The sequence below is a fragment of the Bos taurus genome, chromosome 16 (assembly GCF_002263795.3).
Source record: "Bos taurus isolate L1 Dominette 01449 registration number 42190680 breed Hereford chromosome 16, ARS-UCD2.0, whole genome shotgun sequence".
Lineage (NCBI taxonomy): Eukaryota > Metazoa > Chordata > Mammalia > Artiodactyla > Bovidae > Bos > Bos taurus.
Genome location: NC_037343.1, coordinates 57,932,164 through 57,950,654, shown reverse-complemented (window position 1 = coordinate 57,950,654; position 18,491 = coordinate 57,932,164). Strand labels below are relative to the sequence as shown.

The 18,491-nt window shown below is 42.3% G+C and overlaps 1 protein-coding gene across 1 annotated transcript in view; it reads right to left on the bottom strand.

Annotated features, from left to right (window-relative positions):
• PAPPA2 (pappalysin 2) overlaps positions 1–18,491 on the bottom strand; it is a 316,324-nt gene that overhangs the window by 88,656 nt on the left and 209,177 nt on the right. The window contains exons 14-16 of the mRNA XM_010813486.4: positions 7,688–7,859; positions 4,142–4,319; positions 2,533–2,746 (exon numbers count right to left, since the gene is read on the bottom strand). Of these exons, the coding sequence (XP_010811788.2) occupies positions 2,533–2,746; positions 4,142–4,319; positions 7,688–7,859 (564 nt within the window). The remainder of the gene's footprint in view (positions 1–2,532; positions 2,747–4,141; positions 4,320–7,687; positions 7,860–18,491) is intronic.

The following is an 18,491-nucleotide window of genomic DNA, read 5'->3' as shown; positions in this document are numbered from 1 at the left end:
TATGTAAACAGGTGTAAACTAAGACTGAAATCAGTTTACACAGTGGGGTAAATAATTTAATCTCTCCTCAGGATGGTGCTTTCAAATGTAAATGTTTAAGCTCAAACCCATGCTGACGTTGTGACGTAAGCTTCCAGTTTCTCAACCAGAAAAGAAAGTCATGCCAGCAAATGGCCCCTGTTTGCCCCTGCTGGGGCGGGGAAGCTGGTGGAGATGTGGATGCAGTAGAAGCCCATCGTCTGGGGGGGAAGCCACACTCTTCCCAATGCAAAGCTCAGCCATGGGCCTGGAGAGCTAGGAAAAATCCCTCTGCCCTGAATTCCTCCTGGTCCCGAGACTGTTGGTCTTTATTGCACTGTTCTGCAGACCCCTGAGTTGGCTGCAGGTGTGAGAGAAGGGAGGCAAGAAGAAAAGAAAAAAAGGCAAGAAAACAACAGCCTCCAGGGCTGGTTGTAATGACATTCTCACTGGAAGATGACCTGGGCCCTCCCTGCCTATCAATGTATGTTGATGCAAATTGATCTAGACCCTATGACCAGAACATGCAAATGTGTTTTTGGTTGTCAAAAACTGTAGACTGTACCTGCTAGAGTCACTGAACCAGAATGCTGCTTCCTATGAATTTTTCATCAGTATTATTCATGTTCTAATTAGTATGGCTCTTGCCTTGGGCTGAGATGAGGAGGAGGCTCCCCCCACCCCAAATATTATCTTGGGTTTTCTCAGGAGTGAAAGGCTCTGGGTGAAGCCAGACTCAATCCATCCCATACTGAGATGGCTGGATGTAGACTAGAGAAGGGCAAATGCAAGCCAGAAAGTAAGCTTCCTAATTTTCTTCCGCTCCCTTAGAAAATTCTAGTTTACAATCGAAGTTGATATCTTCTGGAATCACTGGTAATGCCATGGCTAGGATTTTGTCAATTCAAAAAAAAAATCTTTTAAAAAGAATACCTACTATGGTCAGATTTTGAATTAAGTCCTAGATAAGTAATAAGACATAATCTATGGTAGGAAAATAATAGTTACAATTTACTGAGTACAAGGAGTTTCTTCTTCTGAAAGTTTTTTGCTTGTTTTGTTTGTTCAGAAAATGTTTCTTTCTTTCTTTTTTTTTTGAAACAATTTATTGAGCATTTAGCACAAGTCAGGCACTGAGCTGTACATTATTGTATTGCGTGTGAGCTCTGTTGTACCCAACTCCATAGAATGTAGCCCCTCAGGTTCTGTCCATGGGATTTCCCAGGCAAGAATACTGGAGTGGGTTGCCACGCCTTCCTCCATCGGATCTTCCCAACCCAGGGACTGAACCCACATCTCCTGTATTGCAGGCAAATTCTTTGCCTGCTGAGCTATTGGGGCTGAATATGTATTATCTTGTTTAATCCTCAACTGAGCACTTTGATGCAGGTATTATCCCCAGTTTACAAAGGAGATGAGACCCAAAGAGTTCGGTAACTTGCCTGAGGTTACTCAGCTAATAAAATGGGTGATAACTGGATGAGAACCCCAGCACAAGTGTCTTCAAAACAGTTTCTCTTAAATTATGCAGCAAAGCTTTTATTCTTTCTGGTCCGCCATGCACTTTGAAGAAAGGTCCTCTTGATTTCTGGGTCTAGGAATGTATACACACAAAGTCCAGGAAGGATAAAGCAGAGACACTGTAATTACAATAGTAATAGATAATATGTATTGAGTTTTATGTTTTAAAAATAGATTTACTAGATTTCCCTGGTGGTCCAGTGGTTAAGAATCTGCCTGCCAATCAAGGGAACATGAGTTCGATTCCTGGTCCAGGAAGATTCCATATGCTGCAGAGCAACAAAGTCCATGAGCCTCAACTACTGAGCCCATGCTCGGCAACAGAAGTCACTGCAATAGGGAGTAACCCCCACGTGCCGCAACTAGAGAAAGCCTGAGCACAGCACTGAAGATCCAGCACAGCCAAAAATAAAATTAAAAAATTAATTCACTGACTCATGTTTTATACATATTAATTTACTTAGTTCCTACATTATTATTATCATTATCCTCATTTTACAGATGAGAGACTGAGACAGAGAAACTTCCCAGCATCACATACCTAATAAGAATCTGAGTTGGAGACTACCCTAGACAATTTCTGCCACAGCCACAATTTTAAACTTCCAATGGGCCTGATGATGATGTTCTAGGACAGAGTTGGATTCGGGTGATGTGTGTACCAGTTAAGAAGCTCCTAACACTTACTTTCAAGGAAAATAATAATATGGGCAGAGATTCTTTTAAAACACACCAAGATGAGACTCTGGAATCTGCTATGGGAAATCATATCTTTACAGGAAGCATGTCTGGCCAGTCTGCCGGTCACGACTGGGGAACACACTTGTGCAGTCGAAGAGAGATTATATAGAAAAACACACACAACAAATGGTGGACAACCCAGAAGGCCTTAATGTTATTTCCAAAACAATGGTCTTGGATTTGCAAGTGAAAGAACAGGAGCAAGGTACAAGGGTAGAGAGAACTGCAAAGACCAGGAATGTTCCAACTTACTTCCTGACTTTATTCTCTGTGCTTCCCATCACGTAGTAGCCTGGTTTGCATTCGTATCTACAGGTAGAGCCCACGTCATGGTTGCCCTTGAGGCAGCGAGGCTGGAGCAGGTTGGCATTCGGGATAACAGGAGGAGCATCACACTCCAACTTGCAGTAAGCTTCAGGGAGAGACCAGAGCCCATCTTCAAGACAGGTCAGCCACGGGCTCAGTCCTGACTCCAAGAAAGAGAAGCACAAAATGCTCAGAACAGAGAGTCCAAAAATAAAATAACAAACAGAAAGAACGAAGACCTATCAACAGACAGGCATTCTTGGAAAGTCACAGTATTTTTCATGGAGCAGCTCCTCTAAAACATCAGGTCAAATGTTTATCCTATATCTTTCTACCCACAGAGCGTCTACTGCGCTCTCTTGTGTAGCATAGAGGTCAGAAAGCTAGTTTTTGACCTGAATGAAAGAAGGGCTACCAACCAAATCCTTACCTCACTCCTCACTACAAATAATAAAAATCAAGTAGTGACAGTATTGCGGAAAGGATTATAATAATACTAGATGACACTTTTATAGGGCTCATTACATGCCAGGCACTGCTGTAAGCATTTTACATGTATCACTTGTGTGAACTTCAAACCTCAAACAATCCTGTGAAATAGATACCATCATTATCCCCTATTTTGCAGATGAGGAAATTGAGTTTAAGTAATTTGCCCAAGCTAGTAAGGGCAGAGGCAGGGTTTGAACTCGCAGTTTGATGCAAACTTCTGTACTTCAATACCATACTCCCTATGCCTCCGCGGTTTCTCTGAGTTCAATCTATGGACACCCCATAGAGTAGTATCACCAACCCACTTCAGGTTTACTAAAGCAGACTCTGTCAGCATGAGCCTAAGAATCTGCATTTGTAACAAGTCTGCTGGATCACTGTTGGGCACACCTAAGTTCATGAGGGAGAGCAAGATGTGGGGTCAGAGGGACCTCCCTGGCAATTCAGCGGTTAAGAATCTGTGTTTCCGAGGCAGGGGGCATGGGTTCGATCCCTGGTCGGGAAACTAGATCCTACATGCTTCAGGGTGTGGCCAAAATAAATTAAAAAACAAGTAAAATAAAATAGCCTATTCCCACGCTCTCTTAAACAACAACAACAAAAAGATGTGGGATCAGAAGTTCTACCACATCCTCATCTCTCCCTAGCAGTACAGCTCATACAACTGTGCTCTCATTGCTAAAACAGGACTAAAGGCACCTAACTCATAGAAGGGTTGTAAATATTACATTTTAAAATGTGCATGATAAAGGGTATCTGAATTATTAATACTCTCAGAAAACTGTTAGTTGGCTTGACTCCAGAGAACATAAACTCAAATAAAAACAGGAAAGTCTCAGTTTCTTTCATCAATGAGATCTTGAGTTAGGGGCATCCTTCCAAGTGTTTGAGACAAGGAATGTGTTGCCTCTTGCTTGTCAAAAGAGGGTGCTTCAGCAGAGTCAGGTGGGAAGGTTACTGGAGTAAAGAAAATATCCCCAAAGTACACGCCCCCTCCCCCCCCAAAAAAAGAGAGAGAACCTGAAGAGAACTTGCATATAACTCCTGCTTAGCCAGAAAATACCTTGAAGCTTGGCTGGTGGGACACAGGAGATAGAGCAGCGTTTCAGAAAGTTGGTTCCCTCTGAGCAGGAGAATTTTGCATAGTTCACCAAAGATGCGTCGGGGACACCACAGTCAAGGGGCTGGCAGCTCACAACCCAGTCCCAGTGCCCAGAGGAACATGTAAGCAGAATTTCCTTCTAGAAACAGAAAGTTTTCTGTTATCAAAGTCACACAAAAAGGCTTATCAAAATAGTTCCCAGGATTTGGCAGAGTCCTGATGATTATTTGTGCAAATATTCACAATGGGCAAAATGATTTTGCCTCCCTCCCTCTTTATGCCTTGTCTTAATGTGCAATTTCACAATACCCAAGTACATTGTTGATGAAAGGTGCATGTGAGCTCAAGGGAGTCATTAAATGAAGACGCTCCTCCAGGCCAACTCTTGGCTCTCCTCACATGCTTCTCCAGATGACTCTCCACCCTACTCTACCCTGCTGTGTGCTCTGGGCCCCTGGCCCTTGTGGACTTCATGCTTTTGACTTGTGTCTGCTGTAGCACCCAAGGTAACACTGGTAGGAGACTGAAGAGGCAGAGAAGCAAGGGAGGTCGGGGTGCTGATTCTTGCTACTCCCTCCCTTGGGTCGCTGTAGGGTGGCTGCCCCTTTGGCAGAGCTCTTCACACGCCTGCTGCACTCTTTCTCATGGGTTCTGCTAACTGCCCCTTACAGTCAACTCTTTAGGTCTAGAAGGGATATTACCCTTTCACCCTGGGATTCTGGACCATCTCTTTGCCATTTCCTATATCCTGCCCCCACTTTTATCAGCAGTCCCTTTACTGAAGTTCCTCAAATTGCCCCCTTTTGAGCATTCATCGGTTTCCTGCTGGGACCTTTACTGATAAGCTGACTGATAATGGTACATAATAAACATAATCATATTCTCTGAGAATGGTGCCTAGTCTTTAAGAACACCTGAGAATTAATGCACATGAGGCATCTTCCAAACTCTTGTAGTTAAATTTAAGAGATTCCAGCCATTTCCTTGGGGCTATGGCTTATGTAGGGGGTCCTAGAATTCATCACCATGAAACAAATGAGGAGACTTTTTTTTTGAGCACTTAGAAGGGCCAGGTACTTTCAAGTTTGGATAAACAAGACCCTTAAGGAGCTACCAGCAGAGCTCATCACAGGTTGAAGCAGTGAATCAGAAAACATCTGAAGTGGGGAGAATGGAAAGAAGAAAGAGAGAGAAGAAGGAAGGAGAAGAAGTTAAAAAGGAAAATATGGGAGATGCATTTTGGTTATATCTTACTCCCTTCTATGATGATTTGTGAGAATGTAATACAAAGAATGCAAATCATAAAATAGAAAACATGGACCAAGAAGAAGGAGAATACAAACTGTTCTACTAAATAACAGCAACATCATATAGGCATGCTTGTTTTATGGTGGTAAGATAGCACTACAGAGGCTGGAGAAGGGATTGCCCATCTTGGGTAGGAGGGAGAGTGTTTGCGGGGAGATTCACATAGTAGATAACTCAGGAACTGGTCTTTGAAAGATAAGCAAGACTTCCCAGCAGCAGAGGAGAAGCAAGGATAAGGAAGTTTCAGAGTGAGAGGAACAGGATGGGCAGGCACTCACAGACCTGGACACTCATGGCTTGTTGGGTGAAAAGTGTCACCATAGTAGGTTACCAAAAGGCAAAGGGAGAGAAGGGAGATTCTGGGGCTCAGCCAGCATCCCACCGGGAGACCACAGTGGCACCAAAGCTGAAGGTAGAACGACTGGTGGAAACACCTGTCACCCCTGACACCTACTCCTGCCTGGCTGCCCCTCCGTCCTTCCCAATGTCCCCAGGTTCCCTGCCAGAAGGCCCCAGTTCAAAGCCAGACACATTTTTCTGGTTAGTTTCAGTTCTTATGTCAACAAAAAGCAGATATCCCTGCTGTCTTGTGATCACGAGCTGGGATCATATCATTTCTTTAGGGGGGCCAGGCTCAGGTGATGGGAGCAGTCAACTGGAGAGCTGTGCTTGATGATTCCATCATATGACTGGCAAAGGGCGAGCTCCCACCTTCCTTCTCCCAACTTGGCCGCAACCGCAATGCTCACAGCCTAGAAGACTGGCTCCAATCACAGTGATCACTTACAGAATGTCTCTCAAACACTGTCTATATTGTCTGGGTTTTCTCCTGGCTCCAATAAGTATTGACTGTTCTGTTTTGAATTTGCTCCTAATTTTAATGAAATGCACACACCATCTTTTCTTCTCTCTCCTTCTTTACCTAGCACACAAATGTAGTCGGTTCCTACATTGTTTTTGTTCTTTTTCCTTCTTTCCATCTCTTTTCTAGTGTGAGGTAAGCTGAGTTAAGGACAGGTAGGTGGTAAGAGTTCTGCTTTTCTGACCAGAGCATCACAAACCAAGGAGCTGATGCCTCAAGGTATGTCAAAACGGTCTCTCTACAAAGTCTCTTTAAGCCATCTGAAACCAAAGATTGTATCTTTAAATTCTGTGTCTAAGCAAGAGAAATTCCTCCACAGATCCACAATCTGCTGAGCTGTCAACTGGTACAATATGAAAAACAATTCCAATCTTCCAAGCCATTGATACCTGACTACAAATCATGCTTCCACTCGTCCTTCATCATACCTCATCTCCCTCATATTCTTCTCAAGCACCATTTACCTTTTGCCTAATGCATCCTGTCTCTCTATCATATTGTGCTCATGTGTTCTCAAATTTCAAATTCCTCTGTAGAATATGGAAAGCTTTCTAAAGGAAAGAGGGAAAACAAAATTCTTAGTCGACAATACATCATCATTGTCATCATAATGGCAGCTTTGCAGAGAGCTAGGTGCCTACCATTTTGATAGAAGCTTATGAATTATTTCTACTCAGTCATCAAAACAGCCCAAGGACATAAATACCTCTGATCTAACTATTTTACAAATGTGGAAACAACCTTAAAGAGGTTGGCATGTTTTGCTTGTCTTTACCTAAAATTACACAATAAACAGAGGAGTCAAATTTCATTCCAAGTCTGTCTCCCAAGCCATGCTCTTCACTAATATATTCTACTACCTTCAGACCACCTTAAAGTCCTGGAAGTGGTGCCATGGTAGCTTACAGAAATTTGAAAAATTCAGTCAAAACTAGAATCTTGATATAAGTCCTACTTCAGTAGCAAAAGAAAGAAAATCATAATTTTCCCTCCAGTATTCTTATAAGGAGGGTCGGACTTGGGGGAACAGGCAGAAGATGGACCACAAAAAAGCTGATTGCATCCTATCTTGCCTGCAAATTTTGGACAGGTCTAAACTGTAATATTCTCATCTTGAAGCCAAAAGTCGGGATCATAATTTCTTACACTTCTTATATATTTCTACTTATACCTTGCATTTCTATAAATCCATGCGTCTCCTTGATTGTTAGAGTTCTCATTTTTCCTTTCAGATGATTTAAAAACACAGGCCTTTCCCCCATCCAGCCAGGAGGAGGAGCATGCATATTGTCCCTCCCCAGAGGCTTGGTCCTGATGACCACAGATTTCCAACTCACCTGTATGGGCCTGAGGTACCGCCCATTGCTGGCCTGAAGGGCAAACCCCCTCTGACAGGTGATAGAGCACTTCATGTGACCCGAGCCACCAGAGGTACAGTTCACCACATCCGCGTGATCAAGCACCAAAGGCACACAGTTGCCCTGCTCCCCACAGGGCCGATGGACACAGCTGGAGATGATAGAAGCAGAAATATCTTACATTGACTTGCTAGGTAGCAGCAAAGGCTTTGCCTCTCCCTTTGAGAAGGGTCTCTAAACCAAAGAGAACACTTTCTTGAAAACCTACATTAAACTCATCACTTCCTTCTTGTGACCTGGAACCCAGCAACGTAGAGTAAACAGAAACAGTATCAGCTGCCAAGCGATTATGAACCAGCTTTCTATGGATCTTCCAGGAAGAGAAAATGATGATGAGACAGGAGGGGAGAGTGTCCCCATAGCTCTTGATGCATAGCAGTGAATAGATCAGAGGGTAATCCTCAAAATATTTCACAGCCAGTACTGCTGAGACCCAAACAATCAGAACAGATGCAGGGCAAAGATAAGGAGTGAATTCTAGAGGCCCCTGATTGTGTCAGGCAGAAATCTTTTTGTTTTTCCATCATGGGTTGGTCTCAGGGGGCCCTGTAGAACAGGTGTTTGAGCTGGCAGAAAAGGCAACATTTATTTACTGATTGGCATGGAGTATTTTTTTAAACTTCTTATTTTGTTTTGGAGTATTAACAACCAACATTTAACAACAATTAACAACCAACGTTGTGATAGTTCAGGTGAACAGCAGAGGGACTCAGCCATACATATACCTGTATCCAGTCTCCCCCAAATCCCCGCCCATCCAGGCTGCCAAATAACACTGAGCAGAGTTCTATATGCTATACAGTAGGACCTTGATGGTTATACTCTTTGAATATAGCAGTCATGCGGCACTAGTGGTAAAGAAGCTGCCTGCCAATACAGGAGTTTTTAAGAGACATGGGTTCAATCCCTGGGTTAGGAAGACTCCCTGGAGAAGGGCATGACAACCCACTCTAGTATTCTTGCCTGGAGAATTCCATTGATAGAAGAGCCTGGCAGGCTACAGTCCACAGGGTCACAAAGAGTCAGACATGACTGAAGTTACTTAGCACACATGCACACATATACCACTGAATATCAACACTGGCTTGGAAGAAAAGCTATGAAAAATCTAGACAGCATATTAAAAAGCAGACATGTCACTTTGCCAACAAAGGTCCATATAGTCAAAGCTATGGTTTTCCCAGTAGTCACGTACAGATGTGAGAGTTGGACCATAAAGAAGTCTGATGCCGAAGAATTGGTGCTTTTAAACTGTGGTGCTGGAGAAGAGTTTTGAGAGTCTCTTGGACAGCAAAGAGATCAAACCAATCAATCCTAAAGGAAATCAACTCTGAATACTCATTGGAAGGACTGATGCTAAAGCTGAAGCCAATGCAAGGAGCTGACTCATTGGAAAAGATGATGCTGGGAAAGGTTGAGGGCAGGAGAAGCGGGTGACAGAGGATTGGATGGTTGGATGGCATCACCGACTCAATGGACATGAGTTTGAGCAAACTCCAGGAGATAGTGGAGGACAGGGAAACTGGGCATGCTGCAATCCATGGGATCACAAAGAGTTAGACACGACTGAGCGACTGAACAACAAATCAGAAATTGAGCCCATGACAGAAAGAAGAAAAAACTCACACATATTAAGCCCCTGCCACATGCCTAATGTGCTAGATGTTTCCAGGACATTATCTCATGGGAGAACTGCCGTCTGGGTCTCTAAAGCTAGCTACGAGGGAATAGGAGAGACAGTTAAACTCCCCGGGGTTCGAGGGGACCCTGTCAGGACCATGACAGCATCAAGGATGTAACAGATTCCAAAGAGGGTTACTCTTTTATCAAGGCAGAGCCACAGAGATTAAAATTTAGAGCACTGCCCTCAGGCTGGGTGAATTTGAATCCTGGCTTCACCATTTACTACCTGTGTGATATGGTTGAGCTATTTATTCCCCAGGGTTTCAAGTCCTTCCCCCATGAGATGAGGACGATAACGGTGTGTCCCCATACGCAGCTGCTGTTCCTAGGTTCGTTCTCTCTACTGCTCCACTGCAAATGGCCTTCATCCCACATTCAATGGCCTGTTTCCTATGAGTCACCCACATGTCTTGGTTTTCCTATGGCTGTACCTTTGCTCAATTTATTGAACCTTTTAAAAGGCCTTCCCATGGTATGGGGAGGGAGGAGGGAGGAGGGTTCAGGATGGGGAACACATGTATACCTGTGGTGGATTCATTTCGATATTTGGCAAAACTAATACAATTATGTAAAGTTTAAAAATAAAATAAAATTAAAAAAAAAAAAAAGGCTTTCCCACTCCAAGAAGCCCCTCCAGATATCTTCCTTCTTTGAATCTTGAAGGGAAATTTAAAAAATAACTTTGCTAACATTTCTTTTACTCTATCTGCATTATTGCCACAATTTTTAGTTAATGCATCCATTCTTTGATCCACAAGGCAATGGGTACACAAGTGTCTCCTAAATGCTGCTGAATCTCCCAACTAGACTATGATGTCCTTGAAGACAAATACTGACTTCTATCCACTTTTGTATTTACCATACCCTTCATTGTGAGAGATGCAACAAATGTTTGCTGAATTAAATATTTTCGTGTCATAGACGTCAAAGGAAGTCAATGGCTATCAAAATGGTAAATTTGTTAAATTTTATAGTGATAGATGGGGATACAAAGTTAAGAACAATCATTATCAAACAACGATTCAATCATCTTGCCCTACTGCTTCATTCATTCATAAACATTTCCCAAGCACTTAGTGCATCGGTCTCAGTATTGGGATAAAATAAGTACGCCCTTAAAGAACTCACAGTCTAGTGAGGGAAAACAGCATGATACTTCTTATACTTTCTTGCTCATGATGTTTTTGCCAGTGGTGGTAAATCTTAATCAAAATGACATCTGTGAATCCCCTCATCATTCATTTGTTTTATTTGCTCTTGAATTTTGTTAGAGGCCAAAGACTTTTATCAAGGAACTGGGCAACAGTATAAGAAAGTGGAAAACAAAATGTCATTGAATTGCACTTGAAATAATTGAGAATTGATTTAAAAAGCACTAGTCCAAGAAGTATGGATTTGATTTGAATATGCTAAAGTTGCTGCCTCTGATCTTGTACCCATGGGATTTAAACTATGTCAGTGACATTCTCATTTTTTTTTACCCATGCTTATCAGGCATAGGATGGAGGAACTGCATTTGAGTGGTATGCAGTAAATGTTTTTCTCCTGTAAACCCTGATTATTCTCTGGGATTGTGAAGTATTGCCTCAGACTCACTGCACGGAGCCTGATGAAGGGAGGAATATATGAGTTGAGGGAGATGGATTCTTCAAATTCAGCACTGCTAATTAGGTCTGCAATACAGGAAATAAAGCTTTGTCTCTGAGCCTTCATTCAGCCTAGCGGCATAAGGAATCTGAAACCTGACCATCCTTCATGGAATGAGATGAGAACCTTTCATTAGTGATGCTAAACAACTCCAAGTTCCATAGATACTACATGCCTTTGATATGCACAAGATGTAATATTTCTTCAGTGTGTTAAGCAGAGAGGACTGGAAAACAGAGAGTCATTAACAGTTCTGGCTCATGTCAGCTCACTGCCAGGAAATTAATGTGAAATAGCACGTGCTATTTTCCAGTGACCCCATCCAATTCATCCTCAGTGTCATCACTGAGGACAAATATGTGCTGAGATAAGACACAAAACAAATACTCTGAATGAGCCTCCTTCCATCAAGGTGGTGTTCCATTGACTATGGTTGCTATGACTACCTGTGTGCGAAGTCCATCAGCACTGGCAGCAAGGGAGGCAGAACAGAACAGGGGATCACAGAAGAGGGGGAAAGGCATGAAATAAGACCAAGACAAAAAAAAGAAAAAGCATCAAACACAGACCTGTTTATGAAGTGAGAAATGGTTTTAGGGCAGCCGCTGCAAATTCTTTCACTAGCTTATATTTCCATTTGCTTCCTTTTTAAGGAATTTGTTTTATGAGGACGGTGTTTGTCAGGTCGTTAGCTTCTGATGGCATCTGGTACCAATTGTAGACTTCTCTGCCTTGCACCCTATCCCCAAAACCCCTTTTGCGTTTCTCTTCCACTACAAATACACTGCTTCTCTGAGTGAAGTACTGTATTCTCCGTTTTCCCACGCTCCTGATACATTCTTCTTTCTGGCTACTACAACATTAAGCCCCAGTGTCATAATGATAATGTTGCTAGTAAACATAATTAGCCTTCAAACTTTTCAAAAGCTTTCTTCTTATGGTCTTTGGACACATGTCAATGAAAGCGGCAGCAACAAAGCCTTACCATGCGAGAGATGGGAAGTTAGGTATTTATCTTGGTTTGACATACAAAGAAACTAAAGCTGTTTGGAGTCTGGCTAAAGGCCACACAGAGAGTCAGGAAAACCCTCAAACTGGAATGCAGAGCTCTCACTCTCCAAGCCAGCTTAGACCACCAGGCCATCTCCCTGGAGATGAGTTGGGTCTCCTGTTGCTTTCTTCTTCATTCAGGAGCTAACATCATTGGCCAGGATGAGCCAAGAAGTTCCTTAGCAGGGTGGTTGGGGGGAAACGATGGATATATTTCATGGTCGTTCTTAGTTTTGAGCAGTTTACTTTTAAGTGATAGCAAGTCAAATTAACGGTCTCTGTCCAGCTGCCTTTGTCTGCAAGATGCCCTGTTAAGCCTGCTTCCTCCTTGGGCAAGCTTACTCTTTCACCCATTTTTTCCAGACCTTTCCTGACACCCCATCACAATGTGTTCTCAGGTAAGAGTATGATACACCCAGTCAGACATGATTCACAGCTATTTCCATTTTAATGGGAGACAACATTTGCAGACTGAAGAATGAGTTTTTCATGGTGGAATTTTAAGTCAATAGGTCCTTAGAGATTACACTATGTAGATGGTCCCCTTACCCATCCTTCCAGCTTTGCTCTCTGTCTCCACTTCCCCACTATGCCTCTATTCTCGCTGTCTCTTCTGGTTCTCACTCCCCAAAGTCATTGCATTTGAGGGTTTTAGAAAACGCTTTCAATAGAGAAATTCTGTTGCAAAATGTGCGTTATACCTGGACTATCCTCTTGCATAAAATCTGCTCATGGGTATCCAGGCACACTTCTAGCACCATCCTACCAAAATGATGTGTGTGTTTCCTTTATGTTTGGGCCTCCGAATGATGCCTTGGGAAATCTCTGTTGGCAGAGTTCCATAAAAGAATGGCCCTCATCTGTCACAAGGCAGACATTGTCAACCATCATTGTGTTTTTGACTCACTTAGGCAGCATTTAAAAAATACAGATACCCAGGCTTTTCCCCCTGGAGAGTTTGATTTTGTAGGCCTGTGGTGGGATCCTCACAGTGGTGATTTTATTTTGCATTTCAAAGTTCTTGATGCTCATGAGGAGTGAAACTCAGTACCACAAAGATTTGGATATGTGTAACCTGAAAGATAAGTCAACAAATTCCATAGCCCAAGACTATAAAATAATAATACTGATTCCAGAAGGAGAAACTGGTCCCACTGTTTCATCATTATGCTTTAATGTTTTCAGCACAAATTATCACATGGGAGCCATAAGACAGATCAAAAGTGTAAAACATTTCCCTAATTCTGAAGAAGCTTTCAATATAGTCAAAGAGAGAAAATAATTAAATCATGTGGTACCAATTATAAATCCATGGCTGTTCCAGAGAAATTTTATCATTGAATATGATTTGACCTCAATAAATTAATAGGATTTGGAAAGGCAAAAGAGATATGCCAGTAAGTTATCACCAATGCTTTCCAGACCAGACAGAACACAGCACAAAGCAACCCTCTAAAAACCTAGACAAAAAATCACCATTTCCTTTCCACTGAGAGCTAAAGAAAATTCAGTAGGTGTGGGTCTCTAATTTTGACTAACAAATTTAGAGAACCTATAAGAAGAAGAGTCATCATCAATATTTGATCCACTGAGAACTGAAGAAAATTCAGTAGGTGTGGGTCTCTTAAATCCTGACTAACAAATTTAGAGAACCTATACGGAAGTCCTGAATATTCATTGGAAGGACTGATGTTGAAGCTGAAATTCCAATACTTTGGCCGCCTGATTCAAAGAACTGACTCATTGGAAAAGACCCTGATGCTGGAAAAGATTGAGAGCAGGAGGAGAAGGGGATTACAGCAGATGAGATGGTTGGATGGCATCACCAACTCGATGGACATGAGTTTGAGCAAGCTCTGGGGTTTGCTTATGAACAGGGAAGCCTGGTATGCTCCATGGGGTTGCAAACAGTCAGACACAACTGAGCAACTGAACTGAACTGAACTGATATGGAAAAGCATCAACATCAGTATTTGATGATAGGCTTAGAAGCAAGTTTCCCAAATCTTCTCCTACCTTCCAAAGGTTGGTGAGGAAAGAGCATGGCTAACACCAGAAAGCAGACAGCATTCTCAGCAAAGAGCAGACAGACTCACCAACAAATCTGCCATGAGCTGTCTCCCAAGGTATGCCAAATAAGGCACATTAAAATTTTTTCCATTGCATGAGGCCACTAGAGGGAAGCTGGCCTCACTTCCAGCCAAGGGCCATACTTGGAAAGCTGGGTAGTTCCTTAGGAATGGGCAAAGTCCTGGCTTCCTCACAGCTTTGGTGTAAGGTTCCCCTGAGGGTCTGAGCTACCCATGAGGAATTTCAGGAGGTTGTGACACTATTTAGAGTCAGTCAGAATCAATAGTGAAACCTTATTTCTTCCATGTAGGAGCTAATGAGAAATTATGCACCAAAGACCCCATTTCTTGCATGTTACTGCTGGAGAGTGGAGAAGACCTTTAAAACTGATCTTAGAGGATAATTCAAGTGACCTTAATTTAAGTGACCTTAAAGATAATTCAACCTTAATTTTCCATTTTAGAGATGAGGAAACACCCTAACAGAAATGATGGGATATTTCAGAACTTCCTACCATACTCAGACTACAATATAATAACAAACAAACATCCAATTAAGCTTTAGCTCAAACTCAAAATCAGGATGACATCAGCTTGTGAACTTTTCTAAAGTCAATGTCCCACCTTCTCTCAGGCCTCCATTTTGATACTTGGAATCCAGGTTAGTTTAGGAGAAACATTCTGGTTTCTGTACCACAGTTTTTGAGAAATAGCCTAATATGATGGAGAAAGTAGTAGATCAAGGCCCACATGACTTGGGTTCAGGTCTTGGCATGTCCCTGCTTAGCTCTGTCACATTGGGTAAGTCTCTTAATCACTCTGGCCTTTTGTTTGCAAATTTATAAAATGATGAAGTTGAACTATGTTCTCTTAAAGGTCTCTTCCAGCTTTAACATGGTATTTAATATCCTAGATGAAGTGATGGTGGTATTGGGGTGGGAGTACAAAAAACCCATGAATGGGGAGGATGTGGTAGAGAACCAAGAAAAGAGTTACTCACAATCTTCCTTGCCCAGCGTAAGTTTTTTGCTTAATGTCCCAACCTTTAAGTTGTTAAGTTAAACAAAATATTGCAATTCATTTATCCAAGAAGTGTCACCATTGACCAAATAGCAATCCCAGTGGTTTCTGTAGAAACAACTCTTTGAAGGTTAAATAGTAAAAGAGGATCAGATGTCTCTGCGTTCCTTCACTGTTTTACTGATTCTTATTGAAATAAGAGGCTATGGGCTAAGAAGGAATGTATGCTCTGGATTTGGCAGCAGATGGAAGAAGAATGTACAGAATGTAGAATGGACCAGGAGAGATGGAGTCGTCATTAATCATCCCACCACCAATAGGAAAACCAAATAATAATAATAACATCCATTCTTAGAGAGCTCTGCTGTTTCTCCAAACAAATACAAAAAGATATGGCCTCCTTTTTGGCTCCCATTCTACCTCTTCCTCTCTACTGGTTCCATCTTCACTCTGTAGGACAAGAACCAGACTAAATGTCAAGTACATTTCCATTGGCCTTCTTGAACAGAACAAAGCCAGTACTTTGAGGGTTTTACTGAAAGAACATATTCACCAAGAAGAGAAAATGGATTCAAATTTTTCTCCTCTAAAGAATCTCATCTGACAGAAACAGGGGCGTCTCAGTAATAATTCTGATTCTTCTGTCATGTGACAAAGAAATTAATATTGGACTAAGTAGACTTCTCCTTCCTGTATCCTGGGAAAGCAGAGGTTTTCTCTGCCCTTCAATTGAAGTCTCTGACCCAAAGTTGGCCCCTGAAAAGACCTCTGTCAGGAGACATGTCCTAGAATGTAACCTATTCATAAGTTCAGGACTGGACTCCAGTAGCCCCAGTACTGGGTAATTTGCTTTGTTCATTTCTAGTTCTGGGCCCAACTTTTGTCATGCCTGACTGTAATGCTAGAAGTCCCGTCCAAAGGCCCCCTCTTCTTCCCTGGTGGCTCAGACGGTAAAGAATCCACCTGCAATGTGGGAGACCTGGTTGCGAGCCCAGGGTTGGGAAGATCCTCTGGAGAAGGGAATGGCTACCCACTCCAGTCATCTGGCCTGGAGAATTCCATGGACAGAGGAACCTGGCAGGCTAGAGTTTGTGGGGGTCATAGAGTCAGACACGACTGAGCGAATTTCATTTTCACTTTCTTCTAAAGTAAAACAGATTTCCATCACACAGCCAATATGTACTACCTTTCCAAAGCCGTCTCACCAAGTTTCAGAACTGACAATTTTAATGTAGTTATAAAATATGTAAAACACCAAAAAAAGAGTCAAAGCAATTTCTGGCTAAGTAGCAAAGAATGTGCACCCTAGAACAGCACCAGGGAAGCATAATCACTCATCAGAAATAACGATACTAATAACAAACATAATATATATAATACATATCTATATATCTATATAATAAACATATATAAACATTTTTTCCCACTTGCAAAGGCAGGAACGATCTCCACGTGGTGCGTTTCCTAATGAAGAGTGATCAATGGAACCCCAAAATGACCGCACTGCTGACTCCCACTGCACCATCACTTCTCCTTGGGCATTCCTCCAGTTAAAAAATAAATAATAAAAGTATCCTTGGGCCTCAATTAAACTATTAATTCAGGAGTGACACTTCCCCAGACATATTCATAAGCCATAGCTGAGGAATGGTGAAACAGGTGGAGGTAAGTGAGGGAACAGCATAGTACTGTGAATAAAGTGTAATGCGGATGAGCTTTCACATATGGCAATCCTAGAACAGTATCTAAAAGGCATGAAGAAAGGGTAGCATGGCTTCTGCATGCTATAATATACAAGCTTTGTGTTGACTGAGGTCTTAAGGAGTCACGAGCTACAACCTTGAATGAGTCCCAAATTCATATATAGAAGTAGAACATAAAACATATGTCAGCCCAGGACTCTTCCCCTTGGCTTCTTTTGCCTATAAAGTTTCTAGACTCCTCAACAGAAGCCTCACATTGTTCCTATCATCTTGTAATTCAGGAATTTATCAGTCCTGGGTTGACATCAGATTTGGAATATTACTGCCTTCTGTCCTGTTGCAAGCATTCCCAAGCCTTGCAACATCAATGGCTCATTTGCCTATGGAGATAGGAAGGCCCAAAGGAGCAAAGAGACTTCCTAAAACTGTGTGGCGAGACTAGATGATGTGGCCAGATGTGAGAGGCAGGGGTCTGGACAATAGGCTCGCTACCATTCAAATCACCGGGCTTCTGCTGCTCTTTCGGTTATGGCTACACAGAACCAGACACAGCCTGAGAGTCATTCCAACCAGAATGCAGGGTCATATCTATCAACAGCCTGTTTGGCAGGCTGGCAAAACAACAGAACCCTGGAAATATTGGTTTGTTTTATTTTCTGTGCTTTCTCCATCAGCTGCCAATAATACCATTAGCATAGGGCTAGCCCTGAGCAAAATCGGGAAGCAGGTGATATTTTAAACTAATTTCTCATTTTGGCACCACTTTTCCTGCTTCTCATACTCCCTCAAACTTCCAGATGCCTACACTAGGTTGCATTTCAGCAGGGCTCTGGTCTGATTTCCAACTGGCAAGGTCTATAAGAGAATATCTTTGACATAAATAGCTGATAATGACTTAAAACATTTCTACTTCTATTAGGTGGTTATTGACTATTTTAAAGAGGCTGCTGGAGATTATCAGGACTTAAAATAATTCCTAACCGTGGAGTTTTAGACACTATGATAAGACATTGGGAGTTAGTGTCCTGAAGTCATTGTTTTTAAACCATCTTTAGCAGTAGTCTCCAGCCTCAGGTCGTCCTAAGTTGCCTGAGCCTGTCCCTAGCACTGAAACTCAAAACCTGAAAGCTGCCACCCAACTGGCTCTAAGAATGTATCCCACTAGGAACCATGATTTTTCTAGAATGGTCTAGCCATGTTCCTCACATTGGAGGCAGACGCTTTAACCTCTGAGCCACCAGGGAAGCCCAATAAAGCCCTAAGTGAGACCATGTCCGTGACCTTTCCATTTTTCCTCTATAACCCCATGACAGCAAACAGTTGAAAAGACTCTACAGCTCCCAAAGCAGATCTGCGGTTCACCAGACGTTCTGTCATCAGTCAGGAGAACCAGAATCCTCGCCAGTGGATTCTCCTGCTTCCCTCTTATTTTATGGACAAATAATTCTGGGAAGAGGAAGTTGAGCAAGAAATCTAGGGAACAAGTGAGCAGTTATAATTCTTTTCCTGCTTAAGAAAGACAATAGATTCAATGTTAATTTGCTAAGCTGC